Genomic DNA, 14,885 nt, shown 5'->3' with positions numbered 1-14,885 from the left:
CCAACCACACACTGTCCAAACAAGTTGTACTTGTTCTTACTCTAACAACAGCACCACAGAGGGGCGGGCTCATAATAAACTGGGTGTATATTCCATGGTGATCATTACTCAGGTATAAACAGTCTTGTTGCAGGTTATTCAGAGGAGCTCTATCAACAACCGACCAAATGACTTATTTGGAGTATTTTCTTTCCTCTTCTTTGTCCAGTCCAGCCACTGCGCTGGGAACTGTTCTTGTCCTGCTTTTCTTTTATGTTGTCTTTAGCAGTTTCACCTCTGATGATAAGAGAGAACCCCCAGGACCCAGGCCTCTGCTGTTGCTTGGAAACCTGTTGCAACTTGATCTCAAGAGACCCTACAACACCCTGTGTGAGGTGAGGGATTAATAATTTAAAACAACCCTTGAAACAACATTTCAGTTTACTTCATACTATTTCCTTAATATTTGACAGCATTTTAATAAAAATGTTTTTCCAGCTTTCAAAGAAATATGGGTCTGTATTTACGGTTTACTTTGGAACCAACAAAGTGGTGGTCCTTGCTGGCTACAAGACAGTCAAAGAGGCTCTGGTCACCCATGGAGAAACTTTTGGTGACCGAGACATCCCCCCTATATTTCAGGATTTAAATCGAGGCCATGGTATGACCTTCCTTTATAACATTTTTTATTATGTTTTTGTCATTCTAGCACAAGAAAATAGAGAATAGTAAATGTAAATCGCATGTTTCACAGGAGTTCTGTTTTCAAATGGAGAACAGTGGAAAGAGATGAGACGTTTTGCCATCACTACCCTCAGAGACTTTGGGATGGGCAAAACAATTGCTGAGGTTAAAATCCTAGAGGAGTGCGAACAACTGATTCAAATGTTTGAAGAGCATGGAGGTATGATGTTAATACTGTGTAGAATAGAATATTTTTTTCCAATCCACCCTACAAAGAGAGTGCAGGGTCACAGCTGTTCTTCAGTTGTCCAATCTGCTTGATTCGTTGAACCTCTACTTGACTGAGGTTTATGCAGTGTCATTCTGTTTTCAAAAAGAGTAACAAATCACCTTCTGTATGCCAGTAAATATTATGTATTCATGAGAACACATGACATAAATGTGATATTTTTGCCCTGTTAAATTGTAAACTATAGCTCTAAAGTGCTTACACCAGTAAAAAAAAATTAACAGGATTAAAAGCATGAGCAGTTGTGCTAATGTTTATTCCAATTCATTAAAAAAAAAGAAAAACATAAGTCTCATTTACAGTCTCGTTAATAAGTTATTGAGTTCGTCTCAAAAACTTCAATTCAGATGAGTCTTATCAGTTAACTAAGGGCACAATGAACTGTTAGACGAGCAAATAGGCCATCACAACAATAAAAGCTAGTTATATAAGATACAGGCTGTAAAATAGAAAATTAAAGAGAATGAAACAAAACACTTCATACTGTGTATGAAAATAAGTGTAGAATTAAAAGTGTAAACAACAGTATTGCACATGAGTATGTAGCCGTCCTGGTTCACTATTTCTCACTGTCATTTTTTAGGTAAACCCTTTGATACAACACATCCGCTGAATTACGCAACATCCAATATTATTTCCTCTATTGTGTATGGAAGCCGCTTTGAATACACTGACCCTCGATTTACAAACATGGTGAATCGAGCCAATGATTTATTACGCATCGCAGGTTCTGCATCTATCCAGGTGAGTTTAATGTTTACTTCTTGACTTGATTCTGATTTAAAATGAATGACACAAAAGATCGTTTTGGGTAATCAATGACAACTGGCACATTTGTATCTGTGAGTGTGGGATTTAGCACAAAAGTAAAGCCGTTATGCAGAATGCTAAACAACTAGTTAGTTGTGATATATTTGAGAACTTTTCCAGTCTTTTGTTGCCCCTGTCCAAACATTTTGTTGCTGGCCTCAAATTTGAAATGAGCATATATTATTCATAAAACAATAACATTTCTCAGTTACAGCATTTGACATGTTGTCTTTCTTCTATCATCAATTAAATATCAGTTTACATGATTTGTAAGGTATAGCATTTTGTTCTTTTTTTAAAATATTTTACGCAATTCTCAACTTATCCTTTATAAAAGTTCTAGTTTGTGATTCATTCTGTGACACACAAGGAAAAGCTTAAATTAAATATTCATTCAATTTTACATCTTTGAAGTGATGAAAATTTTGTGTTTGATTTTTTTTTTTAACTTTTATTTCACAGCTTTACAACACGTTTCCCAGGCTGGTCAACTGGATGAAAAACCGGCAGGTGATGCTAAAACATCTTGAGAATACCATCAGAGATGTGAAGGATTTAATCAAGCATCTGAAGGAGACACTGAACCCTCACGTATGCAGAGGGCTTGTGGATTGTTTTCTAATTCGGAAACAGAAAGATGAGGTGAGATGACATGTTTTGCAGTTGCTGTTTTGTTTTTGTAAAAGAACATCGTTGTTTTCAACATCTGTTTTAAGTAAATGTTCTTTCTCTTAGGACTCTTGTGTTAAGGACACTCACTACATTGAGGAGAACTTGATGTTCACAGTGATCAACTTGTTTTCTGCTGGCACTGATACCACAGCAACGACACTGAGATGGGGTTTGCTGCTTATGGCCAAATATCCACATATACAAGGTGAAGAGTCAGAGATGAGTCTTGTGAATCATTTCTCATATAGGTGTGCGTTTATATTTTTAGCTGATGTTTTAATCATTGGCACCTAATCTAGAAACTAATTAAGATTTGATGGATTTGAAGGTGTAATGCATGGGGGAAAGTCTATATTTCCTGCGTAAGTAAAAAAAAAATGTCAATCTTTATGTGTCATGCAGGTTTATGACTAAATACAGAAAAAGAAATAAAGAGATTCCCATCCACATTAGCATTTCTTTATCTTTAATGTTAATTAGCAAATGAAGTTGTCTTAAAATAGGTAACATGGTCAACATTATACCTGCTTAACATCAGCACGTGAGCTTTGTTACAGAGAGCATGCAGTACAGCTGTGCAGAGCTGCTAACATGTACAAGTAGACACTTGTTTCTGTCAGAGTTAATGCAGGGAAAGGTTATTGATTTCCTATGTTGTGTCTGCAGACAAGGTTCAGGAGGAGCTGAACACCGTGATAGGAAGCCATCAGGTCTGCGTAAATGACAGAAAGAACCTACCGTACACCGATGCTGTCATTCATGAGATACAGAGACGGGCAAATATTGTCCCCATGTCTCTTCCCCACAAGACCAGCCGAGACGTCACCTTCCAGGGTTACTTCATCAAAAAGGTCAGCTGCGCTTTCACTATCTATCCAGAAAACAATATCTTTTGAAAATGTTTATTCCCCTCTGACAACCTGAAAAAGTTTTCATTTTTACTTGTTGGATCTGCTCTCTTTTTTTGCCGACAGGGAACTATCGTGTTTCCTCTTCTTACCTCTGTCCTGTATGATGAGAGTGAATGGGAGAGCCCACACATGTTCAACCCTTCTCACTTCCTGGATAAGGATGGACAATTTATCAAAAGAGATGCCTTCATGCCCTTTTCTGCAGGTGAAACAGCTTTTTCAGGTTTTTGTTACAGTTCTGTGTTTTTTTTTTTATATACCTGGCGCAGTGCAAGTGCAAATCCAGGTGCAGTGATATTTTGTGGAAAATGTGGAAAAAGCCGCTTGTGCTGATTTGCAACTTTTGTAGACCAAAGAAAGCACCTCCATACGACACTTCGGTTAACTACAGCTATAGATAGAGTGGACATATGTACAGCGGAACAATAACAACTGAAGTTAACTCAGTCAAGTCAAAGTTAATTGATATTTTCCTGAATTCATCTTATACTTTCTAAATAAATTCTGTCAAAGTCTTCACTACACATAAATAAATGCAAACTGCAATTTGACTGGTTGCTGGAGGCATACGACCGTGAGAAGATAGTTTTAGTTCTTTGTAGATTAGAGATTACACTTGCAGATATAATTGACTTTTAATGCTTGGAACTCCTTTTTCTTGCAGGTCGCAGAGTTTGTCTCGGGGAGAGTCTGGCTAAGATGGAGCTCTTCCTTTTCTTCGTTTCCCTCCTTCAGCGCTTTCGTTTCAGTCCTCCACCTGGAATTTCTGAGGATGAACTGGATCTGACACCAGCTGTGGGCTTTACCCTCCCTCCCTCACCTCATGAGCTGTGTGCTGTCAGTCGCCAATAAGGAAGAGAGCTGGAGAATGATAATGCACACCTGTGCTTATTGCATAAATATGTTTTTACCCTCACAAAGGCTGTTACATACTGAGCAGCCCCAATCATTGGCACCTGTATCAATTAACAATAAACAATAAACTAACTATATAATCTTTCATTTTGGTCATTTGCGGTGTATGTTGTGTCAAAATATGTGATAACTATAAAATCCCACACATACTCTGACACAAAAAGTATTACAAAAGATTTAAAAATACACAGAATATATTTAAACTGATGATGACTTTGTCTTTTGATAACATTTTCTCTCAATCAAAGCATGTTTCTTCACTCATGTCTATGCTGAGCTGCACTAAAGTTTCAGCCTTTTGGGCTTCAATGGAGCAGGGAAGACCACAACGTTTAAGATGCTGACACGTGATGAGAGTGTTACGTCTGGAGACGCCTACATTGATGGATACAGCATCTTGAGGGACGTTAAAAAGGTAAGAGGGAGGGAGACGGTGAGAGAAAATCAAAGGGAACTCGACTTCAGTCGAACAACTTTTTGGATTTAAACGGACAAACTCTTCCATCTAAAACTCACTGCTTTTAATATTCATCTCGGGATTGCAGGTGCAGCAGCGCATAGATTACTGTCCTCAGTTTGACGCCGTGTTGGACCACATGACAGGAAGAGAAACTCTGTGTATGTATGCCAGGCTCAGGGGAATACCAGAGAAGTATGTGTCTGGCTGTGTGGAGAATGTCCTGAGGTCGCTGCTGCTGGAGCCTCATGCTGACAAACTGGTCCGCAGCTACAGGTTGGTAGATCTTTTGAGAAAAATCGGAGCCATTTTCAGATAGGTTTTGTTGCCATACACTCCACATGTTACCCTGAATACTGCTTTATTTGGCTGAGAAAGTATGTCCAAATCATATGGTACCTTGAACATTTTCAGTGGCGGTAACAAGTGAAAGCTGAGTGCAGGAATGGCTCTGATTGGTGGGCCTCCAGTCATCTTCCTCGATGAACCTTCAACCGGGATGGATCCTGTGGCCAGGAAGCTGCTGTGGGATGCTGTTACACGCACACGGGAGTCAGGCAAGGCCATAATCATCACTTCCCATAGGTGAGCTGTGGAGAATATGTTGTGTCTTGGCTAAAAGAAGTTCCATCTTGATACATGTTAAGCAGCTTGCCCCCCTGATATGTCTGCTCACCAGCATGGAGGAGTGTGAGGCCCTGTGCACCAGGCTGGCGGTGATGGTCAATGGTCAGTTCAAATGCCTCGGGAGTCCCCAACACCTGAAGAGCAAGTTTGGCAGTGGCTACACCCTGCTGGCTAAAGTACATATAGAAGCTGAGCTGGAGGGCAGTGACCTGCTGCTATTTAAAGACTTCATTAAAAGCACCTTCCCAGGTCAGAGCTGTCGGGATACTTTACAATGCAAAACAGTAAAACACAATGTTTTATTATAGCTGCACATTTACAGTTATAATTTCACTCTTGAGTGGGCAGATAGCTGTGTTAAATATGGATTATTTTAGTATGTTTCCTGCAATGCATTTGACCGTTGAAGGTCTTGTTTTTAAAGGGATCTGTCACTGTTAAAGTATAACAAAGTAGATGTAACCGGGTGATTCCCCCCCCCCCCCCCCCCCCCCCCCCCAACAGGTAGTCAACTTAAGGATGAGCACCAGGGCATGGTGCACTACCATTTGACTGACAAAACACTAACCTGGGCGCAGGTACAGTAGCTGATTTACAGATTAAAAGCCTCTGTCACATTGCTCAAGAGTAAAATACAGAAGAGGCTCTCACTTGTGCTGTGTTATATCGTCCTCTAGTGGACAAAATGGTAACCAAGTTATTTAACTAGGAGGTACTTTCTCATCCCCTTCTCCTTATATTTTATTTTCTACCTCAGCATGTTCTTCATCTCTTTTTTAATTTTAAAGGCAGCGGGAGGAAGTAGGCGGAGTGAGGAGTCCGTTCATCCATTGTCCTGTCTCCACAGTGTGTGAACAGAGGCTGGAGCAGAATGTGGTTTATCTCCCAACTCTGTTTTTAACTTGAACACACACTCAATGGGCCAGTCGCAAACTTCAGCATTTGTTCTCCTGTACCACCTCGGTGCGTCTTTGTTCGGTCGTTCATGCCGTTGTTGTTGTGTGAATGTAGGAAAAGTTATTCGGATACTGATCTGATTATGGTATGTGGGACATTGATTATACCAAGTAATGAACTCTCAGTACTGCACCTTTTTAGTGAGGTCAAAGACAATGACACCACTCAAAACACGCTACCACTATTCTGTGTGTGTCAGGGTTTATTTGTGTGTGTGTGTGTGTATATGGATTGTCTTTTTATTATTTATGACTTTTATGACTTTATTTTGTTTTCAAGACTTTGTGCTTTATTTTGGTGATCATCAATCATTACAAGAGAATGAACCACTCCAATTGATGGACACCTTTGAGCCTTATCTAACAAATGAGGGTTATTGATTCTTTATATTTCCCTTAACAGAAGGTCTGGTTATCCTTAAGAGCCTCATAATGTTGTTGCCAGATGTACATAATGTTACGTGTTCATGGTACTAAAACCATATACTCAGTTAAAAACTGTTTTGGGATCATTAATGAATGCATGCATGAAATACGACTTACTGAATGCATGACTCTGGGCGAGCAGAAAACTGCTAGCAAACAATAGAAGACTGTCCATACTGAAGATCCATCCTCAGATTACATTTAGTCCATTCTCAGTATATTTAGTACCTCTTCATTTTCAGCTCTTGTGTGGCGATGATTCTGTTTTTGCTGCCAAACAACTTATAGCAACAGTGTGTAATAGGTTGATGTCAGCCATTGCAGTTAACATGGAAGCTATTTAGAAGGAAATCCTGAAAGCATTGTGTGATGCAGGAGATTATTTTCAAATGTTGCTGAAATTGGAAGTCTTGAATTCAAATCAAAATTGTACGGGATTAGATTTGGACCTAGAACAGCAAGAATGCAATGACCTTTGAGGTGTTTTAATTTTTTTTTTCTTTTCGTTTTTCCTGCACTGTGTGTGTGTGTGTGTGTGTGTGTGTGTGTGTGTGTGTGTGTGTGTGTGTGTGTGTGTGTGTGTGTGTGTGTGTGTGTGCGTGCGTGTGTGTGTGTACGACAGAGGAACAACAGAGAACTTGGCTGTATGATCCCTGAATTCATCCAGCCTTTCTTACACCAGTGCTTTGATAGACTTTAAATGTTAAAACCAAGAGATTGTCATTGTGCAGTGGAAAAACTTCTGCTGTATTATCTTTATTTTTTATCTTTAATGAGGTGCTGCAATAAAAATGGCCCCCCCAAAAATGGATAATAGAACATCTAGGCCTCTGCAAATGAACAGATGCCTTGTTCTGAAGAAGAATGATCAGCACAGTTGTTGTTGTTTTTTTTCTCAAAAATGGATAATAGAACATCCAGGCCTCTGCAAATGAACAGATGCCTTGTTCTGAAGAAGAATGATTAACACAGTTGGTTTTTTTTTTTCTCACCTCAGTTCAAAGTGTGCACTGGTTATCACATTCCCAAAGCCTTGTTTGTACCTAATTGTACATAAAGAGCTTGTAAAATGATGTATGCATTCTGTAGACATAATTAGAATAATATTTAATGTTTCCAAAAAATACTTCCCACACACATTGATGATAAATATATTCATGGTTTCCTGCTTTTCATCCCTTTTAAAGATCTATACTACAATATTTGGTGATTATTGATCTGATGAACTAATTTTAAGTGTGCAAATGACATTCCTACTCTAAAGAAAAAACACTTCACAGACGTGAAATGAATGTATTCACCGTTTTACATATAAGCAAAAAGCACTCGGTCAACTTTATTAACTGCTTGATATGATTTATGTTCACCATGCCGACTGATTTGAAAAAAGTAGACATGATTGTCCAGAAAGTCACTAAAATGTTGTTGATTCGTCATCACAGGATTTAACCTTTAATTTTCACTTTTTACATTTGTTTCAGTATTTGCACATTTCATCTTTCATTACATGTAAGACTTGAAATTACTCTAATGTTAAGGCACGTAGTTTGAGCAAAAATGGAAGGATTTGTGCTGCTGAAATTGGAGGAATGATTAATGCTGTATCATATTTATAAAGGGAATTTACATCATAATAATTGTGTACTGTACTGTACTCTACCATGGAACTGACCTTGTCAACTCTCTGTGTATCACTATTCTTTTTAAATTAAATTATGCTCTATGCAAAGGGTAAAGAAACACCAGAATCTGGTTTTATTTTCACAGTAAGTATACGTCATGCTTTTTACACCTGACAAAACCCTGTGTCAGATGAGGGGCTAATAACAATTTAAAACAAACCATTTTGTGACCTGGCAGAATTTGTTGTCATTTCATTAGTAGGCTATTTGACGGCATTTAAATTTGTTTACTCCCATTTTGAAATAAATAGACTATGTGTCTGTATTTACAACTTCATAACTCAGGAACAGAAGGTGAGATTGTGACCATATTTCACTTTAGCTCAGGTTTTGTATTGGTGACACTAATTTTGGGCGTGGACCTTGAAACTGTGCTGATTGCACAGATTTTCTGTACTGTTAAGTTGAAGATGAACATCCACATTTTAAGATTTATAACGTCTTTGCTGCAACATCTATATTTGAAATATTGTCTACTTTCACGGCTGCGATGTTGTCATTGGACTTTGGCGCCACTTTTGCTCCTTGATTTTACACACTAAGAGATATACACACTAATGTACAGCGAAACAATAACAACAGAGCTCAACAAAGTCGAGTCAAATCAATTTTATTTATATTATTCTAAATACACTTAATTCTTTCCATTAAATTTCATAAAACTCTTTATGCATAATTTAATCTGGACATACATTGTGGAAACTGCAACTTGAACTGGATCTGACGCCATCTGTGGGCTTCACCCGCCCTCCTTCACTGCATCAGCTGTGTGGTTTCAACCGCCAATGAGTGAGAGACCTTGAGCATGATAATGCACACCTGTACTCATAGCATAAATATTGTTTTACTCCCCTTCATACAGGCCATTATATGGTGAGCAGCGCCAATCATTGACACCATGCATTGAACACATGACGGCTCATGAGAGCAACCAGCTTTTTTTTTTTTTATTGTACTAACAAGGCAAAATGGTTACTGGTGCAGACAGGCCCTGAGAAGACCTAAAATACAATTGCACATTGTTCTGCAGCAGAACATTGAATCCTGATATCCCACAGAAACAGGCCCACATTTTAATCTGCAAGTAGTTGTTACTGGAAGACCAACCACACACTGTCCAAACAAGTTGTACTTGTTCTTACTCTAACAACAGCAGCACAGAGGGGCGGGCTCATAATAAACTGGGTGTATATTCCATGGTGGTCATTACTCAGGTATAAACAGTCTTGTTGCAGGTTATTCAGAGGAGCTCTATCAACAACCGACCAAATGACTTATTTGGAGTATTTTCTTTCCTCTTTTTTGTCCAGTCCAGCCACTGCGCTGGGAACTGTTCTTGTCCTGCTTTTCTTTTATGTTGTCTTTAGCAGTTTCACCTCTGATGATAAGAGAGAACCCCCAGGACCCAGGCCTCTGCTGTTGCTTGGAAACCTGTTGCAACTTGATGTCAAGAGACCCTACAACACCCTGTGTGAGGTGAGGGATTAATAATTTAAAACAACCCTTGAAACAACATTTCAGTTTACTTTATACTATTTCCTTAATATTTGACAGCATTTTAATAAAAATGTTTTTCCAGCTTTCAAAGAAATATGGGTCTGTATTTACGGTTTACTTTGGAACCAACAAAGTGGTGGTCCTTGCTGGGTACAAGACAGTCAAAGAGGCTCTGGTCACCCATGGAGAAACTTTTGGTGACCGAGACATCCCCCCTATATTTCAGGATTTAAATCGAGGCCATGGTATGACCTTCCTTTATAACATTTTTTATTATGTTTTTGTCATTCTAGCACAAGAAAATAGAGAATAGTAAACGTAAATCGCATGTTTCACAGGAGTTCTGTTTTCAAATGGAGAACGGTGGAAAGAGATGAGACGTTTTACCATCACTACCCTCAGAGACTTTGGGATGGGCAAAACAATTGCTGAGGTTAAAATCCTAGAGGAGTGTGAACAACTGATTCAAATGTTTGAAGAGCATGGAGGTATGATGTTAATACTGTGTAGAATAGAAGATTTTTTTCCAATCCACCCTACAAGGAGAGTGCAGGGTCACAGCTGTTGTTCAGTTGTTTATATTAGTCCAATCTGCTTGATTCGTTGAACCTCTACTTGAATGAGGTTTATGCAGTGTCATTCTGTTTTCAAAAAGAGTAACAAATCACCTTCTGTATGCCAGTAAATGTTATGTATTCATGAGAACACATGACATAAATGTGATATTTTTGCCCTGTTAAATTGTAAACTATAGCTCTAAAGTGCTTACACCAGTAAAAACAAATAAACAGGATTAAAAGCATGAGCAGTTGTGCTAATGTTTATTCCAATTCATTAAAAAAAAAGAAAAACATAAGTCTCATTTACAGTCTCGTTAATAAGTTATTGAGTTTGTCTCAAAAACTTCAATTCAGATGAGTCTTATCAGTTAACTAAGGGCACAATGAACTGTTAGACGAGCAAATAGGCCATCACAACAATAAAAGCTAGTTATATAAGATACAGGCTGTAAAATAGAAAATTAAAGAGAATGAAACAAAACACTTCATACTGTGTATGAAAATAAGTGTAGAATTAAAAGTGTAAACAACAGTATTGCACATGAGTATGTAGCCGTCCTGGTTCATTATTTCTCACTGTCATTTTTTAGGTAAACCCTTTGATACAACACATCCGCTGAATTACGCAACATCCAATATTATTTCCTCTATTGTGTATGGAAGCCGATTTGAATACACTGACCCTCGATTTACAAACATGGTGAAACGAGCCAATGATTCAATACGCATCGCAGGTTCTGCATCTATCCAGGTGAGTTTAATGTTTACTTCTTGACTTGATTCTGATTTAAAATGAATGACACAAAAGATCGTTTTGGGTAATCAATGACAACTGGCACATTTTTATCTGTGAGTGTGGGATTTAGCACAAAAGTAAAGCTGTTATGCAGAATGCTAAACAACATTGAATTCCTGTTGGGGCAGTAGATTGAATTCATCACTATATTGCAACAAAAAGCTAACTATTTTCTGAAAGCCTTTCCACAAGATTTTGACTTTTGTTGACCTAAATGTGGAGGATGTAGTTTGTCATTAACTTAAGCAAAGAAAAATCCTTAATAAGGTAAATGTGTCAGTAAAGACATGCATCTTATTTGCACTGAGAGTAACTTTGTGTGGCAAAACAGAGCATCATGGGAATTAAAACCACAGGTATTTAGTGATAGAAAAATAATCATTTACCTGTTACAAATGAATGATACAAATGATGTCAAACTGCCACCCAGTTTCCAAAAAAGTTGGGACACTGTTTAAAAAATAAATACAAACAAATTGATTTTCAAATCATATAAACTTATTATAAGTTGAAAAATACAATACAGATAACATACCAAATCTTAAAATTGAGAAATTATATTGTAAAATTACAATTATATTTTAAATATATGCTTATTTGGAATTTTAAGCCAGCAACACATTTCAAAAATGTTCAGACAGGGACATCTTTACCACTGTGTTGCATCACCTCTTCTTTTAACAAAAGCATGTGGCCAATTAACCTAGTTAGTTGTGATATATTTGAGAACTTTTCCAGTCTTTTGTTGCCCCTGTCCAGACATTTTGTAAATGTGTTGCTGGCCTCAAATTTGAAATGAGCATATATTATTCATAAAACAATAATATTTCTCAGTTACAGCATTTGACATGTTGTCTTTCTTCTATCATCAATTAAATATCAGTTTACACGATTTGTAAGGTATAGCATTTTGTTCTTTTTTTAAAATATTTTACGCAACTCTCAACTTATCCTTTATAAAAGTTCTAGTTTGTGATTCATTCTGTGACATACAAGGAAAAGCTTAAATTAAATATTCATTCAATTTTCCATCTTTGAAGTCAATCCACTTAATGAAAATTTTGTGTTTGATTTTTTAAAAACTTTTATTTCACAGCTTTACAACATGTTTCCCAGGCTGGTCAACTGGATGAAAAACCGGCAGGTGATGCTAAAACATCTTGAGAATACCATCAGAGATGTGAAGGATTTAATCAAGCATCTGAAGGTAACACTGAACCCTCACGTATGCAGAGGGCTTGTGGATTGTTTTCTAATTCGGAAACAGAAAGATGAGGTGAGATGACATGTTTTGCAGTTGCTGTTTTGTTTTTGTAAAAGAACATCGTTGTTTTCAACATCTGTTTTAAGTAAATGTTCTTTCTCTTAGGACTCTTGTGTTAAGGACACTCACTACATTGAGGAGAACTTGATGTTCACAGTGATCAACTTGTTTTCTGCTGGCACTGATACCACTGCAACGACACTGAGATGGGGTTTGCTGCTTATGGCCAAATATCCACATATACAAGGTGAAGAGTCAGAGATGAGGCTTGTGAATCATTTCTCATATAGGTGTGCGTTTATATTTTTAGCTGATGTTTTAATCATTGGCACCTAATCTTGAAACTAATTAAGATTTGATAGATTTGAAGGTGTAATGCATGGGGGAAAGTCTATATTTCCTGCGTAAGTAAAAAAAATGTCAATCTTTATGTGTCATGCAGGTTTATGACTAAATACAGAAAAAGAAATAAAGAGATTCCCATCCACATTAGCATTTCTTTATCTTTAATGTTAATTAGCAAATGAAGTTGTCTTAAAATAGGTAACATGGTCAACATTATACCTGCTTAACATCAGCACGTGAGCTTTGTTACAGAGAGCATGCAGTACAGCTGTGCAGAGCTGCTAACATGTACAAGTAGACACTTGTTTCTGTCAGAGTTAATGCAGGGAAAGGTTATTGATTTCCTATGTTGTGTCTGCAGACAAGGTTCAGGAGGAGCTGAACACCGTGATAGGAAGCCATCAGGTCTGCGTAAATGACAGAAAGAACCTACCGTACACCGATGCTGTCATTCATGAGATACAGAGACGGGCAAATATTGTCCCCATGTCTCTTCCCCACAAGACCAGCCGAGACGTCACCTTCCAGGGTTACTTCATCAAAAAGGTCAGCTGCGCTTTCACTATCTATCCAGAAAACAATATCTTTTGAAAATGTTTATTCCCCTCTGACAACCTGAAAACGTTTTCATTTTTACTTGTTAGATCTGCTCTCTTTTTTTGCCGACAGGGAACTATCGTGTTTCCTCTTCTTACCTCTGTCCTGTATGATGAGAGTGAATGGGAGAGCCCACACATGTTCAACCCTTCTCACTTCCTGGATAAGGATGGACAATTTATCAAAAGAGATGCCTTCATGCCCTTTTCTGCAGGTGAAACAGCTTTTTCAGGTTTTTGTTACAGTTCTGTGTTTTTTTTTTTATATACCTGGCGCAGTGCAAGTGCAAATCCAGGTGCAGTGATATTTTGTGGAAAATGTGGAAAAAGCCGCTTGTGCTGATTTGCAACTTTTGTAGACCAAAGAAAGCACCTCCATACGACACTTCGGTTAACTACAGCTATAGATAGAGTGGACATATGTACAGCGGAACAATAACAACTGAAGTTAACTCAGTCAAGTCAAAGTTAATTGATATTTTCCTGAATTCATCTTATACTTTCTAAATAAATTCTGTCAAAGTCTTCACTACACATAAATAAATGCAAACTGCAATTTGACTGGTTGCTGGAGGCATACGACCGTGAGGAGATAGTTTTAGTTCTTTGTAGATTAGAGATTACACTTGCAGATATAATTGACTTTTAATGCTTGGAACTCCTTTTTCTTGCAGGTCGCAGAGTTTGTCTCGGGGAGAGTCTGGCTAAGATGGAGCTCTTCCTTTTCTTCGTTTCCCTCCTTCAGCGCTTTCGTTTCAGTCCTCCACCTGGAATTTCTGAGGATGAACTGGATCTGACACCAGCTGTGGGCTTTACCCTCCCTCCCTCACCTCATGAGCTGTGTGCTGTCAGTCGCCAATAAGGAAGAGAGCTGGAGAATGATAATGCACACCTGTGCTTATTGCATAAATATGTTTTTACCCTCACAAAGGCTGTTACATACTGAGCAGCCCCAATCATTGGCACCTGTATCAATTAACAATAAACAATAAACTAATTATATAATCTTTCATTTTGGTCATTTGCGGTGTATGTTGTGTCAAAATATGTGATAACTATAAAATCCCACACATACTCTGACACAAAAAGTATTACAAAAGATTTAAAAATACACAGAATATATTTAAACTGATGATGACTTTGTCTTTTGATAACATTTTCTCTCAATCAAAGCATGTTTCTTCACTCATGTCTATGCTGAGCTGCACTAAAGTTTCAGCCTTTTGGGCTTCAATGGAGCAGGGAAGACCACAACGTTTAAGATGCTGACATGTGATGAGAGTGTTACGTCTGGAGACGCCTACATTGATGGATACAGCATCTTGAGGGACGTTAAAAAGGTAATAGGGAGGGAGACGGTGAGAGAAAATCAAAGGGAACTCGACTTCAGTCGAACAACATTTTGGATTTAAACGGACA

The 14,885-nt window shown here is 38.0% G+C and overlaps 3 protein-coding genes across 4 annotated transcripts; all 3 read left to right on the top strand.

The window, feature by feature from the left end:
• The first annotated feature begins 167 nt into the window (after positions 1-167).
• Positions 168-4,316, top strand: LOC138197995 (cytochrome P450 2K1-like). Its single transcript, XM_069149084.1, has 9 exons — positions 168-374; positions 478-640; positions 734-883; positions 1,536-1,696; positions 2,225-2,404; positions 2,498-2,639; positions 3,101-3,285; positions 3,409-3,550; positions 4,010-4,316. The coding sequence occupies exons 1-9, from the start codon at positions 168-170 to the stop codon at positions 4,195-4,197; spliced, it is 1,518 nt and encodes a 505-aa protein (XP_069005185.1). The 3' UTR covers positions 4,198-4,316.
• A 519-nt stretch (positions 4,317-4,835) lies between these two features.
• On the top strand, positions 4,836-8,466 carry LOC138198001 (phospholipid-transporting ATPase ABCA3-like). 2 transcript variants are annotated; one of them, XM_069149090.1, is made up of 5 exons: positions 4,836-4,993; positions 5,132-5,302; positions 5,397-5,593; positions 5,849-5,922; positions 6,137-8,466. In XM_069149090.1, the coding sequence occupies exons 2-5, from the start codon at positions 5,163-5,165 to the stop codon at positions 6,248-6,250; spliced, it is 525 nt and encodes a 174-aa protein (XP_069005191.1). In that variant the 5' UTR covers positions 4,836-4,993; positions 5,132-5,162; the 3' UTR covers positions 6,251-8,466. The 2 variants fall into 2 exon arrangements, with proteins under 2 accessions (XP_069005191.1, XP_069005192.1); XM_069149091.1 differs by having other exon boundaries at positions 6,133-8,466.
• A 1,142-nt stretch (positions 8,467-9,608) lies between these two features.
• Positions 9,609-14,802, top strand: LOC138197996 (cytochrome P450 2K1-like). Its single transcript, XM_069149085.1, has 9 exons — positions 9,609-9,884; positions 9,988-10,150; positions 10,244-10,393; positions 11,056-11,216; positions 12,358-12,537; positions 12,631-12,772; positions 13,232-13,416; positions 13,540-13,681; positions 14,141-14,802. Exons 1-9 carry the CDS (start codon positions 9,678-9,680, stop codon positions 14,326-14,328), a joined length of 1,518 nt encoding a protein of 505 aa, XP_069005186.1. The 5' UTR covers positions 9,609-9,677; the 3' UTR covers positions 14,329-14,802.
• The last annotated feature ends 83 nt before the right edge of the window (positions 14,803-14,885 follow it).

This window comes from Embiotoca jacksoni, unplaced genomic scaffold (genome assembly GCF_022577435.1).
Source record: "Embiotoca jacksoni isolate LCO1_2020_lvr unplaced genomic scaffold, fEmbJac1.0.p SCAF_15, whole genome shotgun sequence".
In the NCBI taxonomy this organism is placed as follows: domain Eukaryota; kingdom Metazoa; phylum Chordata; class Actinopteri; family Embiotocidae; genus Embiotoca; species Embiotoca jacksoni.
The sequence above is the reverse complement of the archived record's forward strand: the minus strand, read 5'-3'. Positions and strand labels throughout refer to the sequence as shown.

What these genes read in the sequence shown, in the direction of transcription:
- LOC138197995 (XM_069149084.1), top strand. Translation starts at nt 168, where the DNA reads ATGACTTATTTGGAGTATTTTCTTTCCTCTTCTTTGTCCAGTCCAGCC. An exon ending in TTCGGAAACAGAAAGATGAG is followed by an intron (nt 2,405 to 2,497) that starts GTGAGATGACAT and finishes TCTTTCTCTTAG; the next exon opens with GACTCTTGTGTTAAGGACAC. An exon ending in CTTCATGCCCTTTTCTGCAG is followed by an intron (nt 3,551 to 4,009) that starts GTGAAACAGCTT and finishes TTTTTCTTGCAG; the next exon opens with GTCGCAGAGTTTGTCTCGGG.
- LOC138198001 (XM_069149090.1), top strand. Translation starts at nt 5,163, where the DNA reads ATGGCTCTGATTGGTGGGCCTCCAGTCATCTTCCTCGATGAACCTTCA. An exon ending in ATAATCATCACTTCCCATAG is followed by an intron (nt 5,303 to 5,396) that starts GTGAGCTGTGGA and finishes TCTGCTCACCAG; the next exon opens with CATGGAGGAGTGTGAGGCCC. An exon ending in AAACACTAACCTGGGCGCAG is followed by an intron (nt 5,923 to 6,136) that starts GTACAGTAGCTG and finishes TTTTAAAGGCAG; the next exon opens with CGGGAGGAAGTAGGCGGAGT.
- LOC138197996 (XM_069149085.1), top strand. Translation starts at nt 9,678, where the DNA reads ATGACTTATTTGGAGTATTTTCTTTCCTCTTTTTTGTCCAGTCCAGCC. An exon ending in GGATTTAAATCGAGGCCATG is followed by an intron (nt 10,151 to 10,243) that starts GTATGACCTTCC and finishes CATGTTTCACAG; the next exon opens with GAGTTCTGTTTTCAAATGGA. An exon ending in TTCGGAAACAGAAAGATGAG is followed by an intron (nt 12,538 to 12,630) that starts GTGAGATGACAT and finishes TCTTTCTCTTAG; the next exon opens with GACTCTTGTGTTAAGGACAC.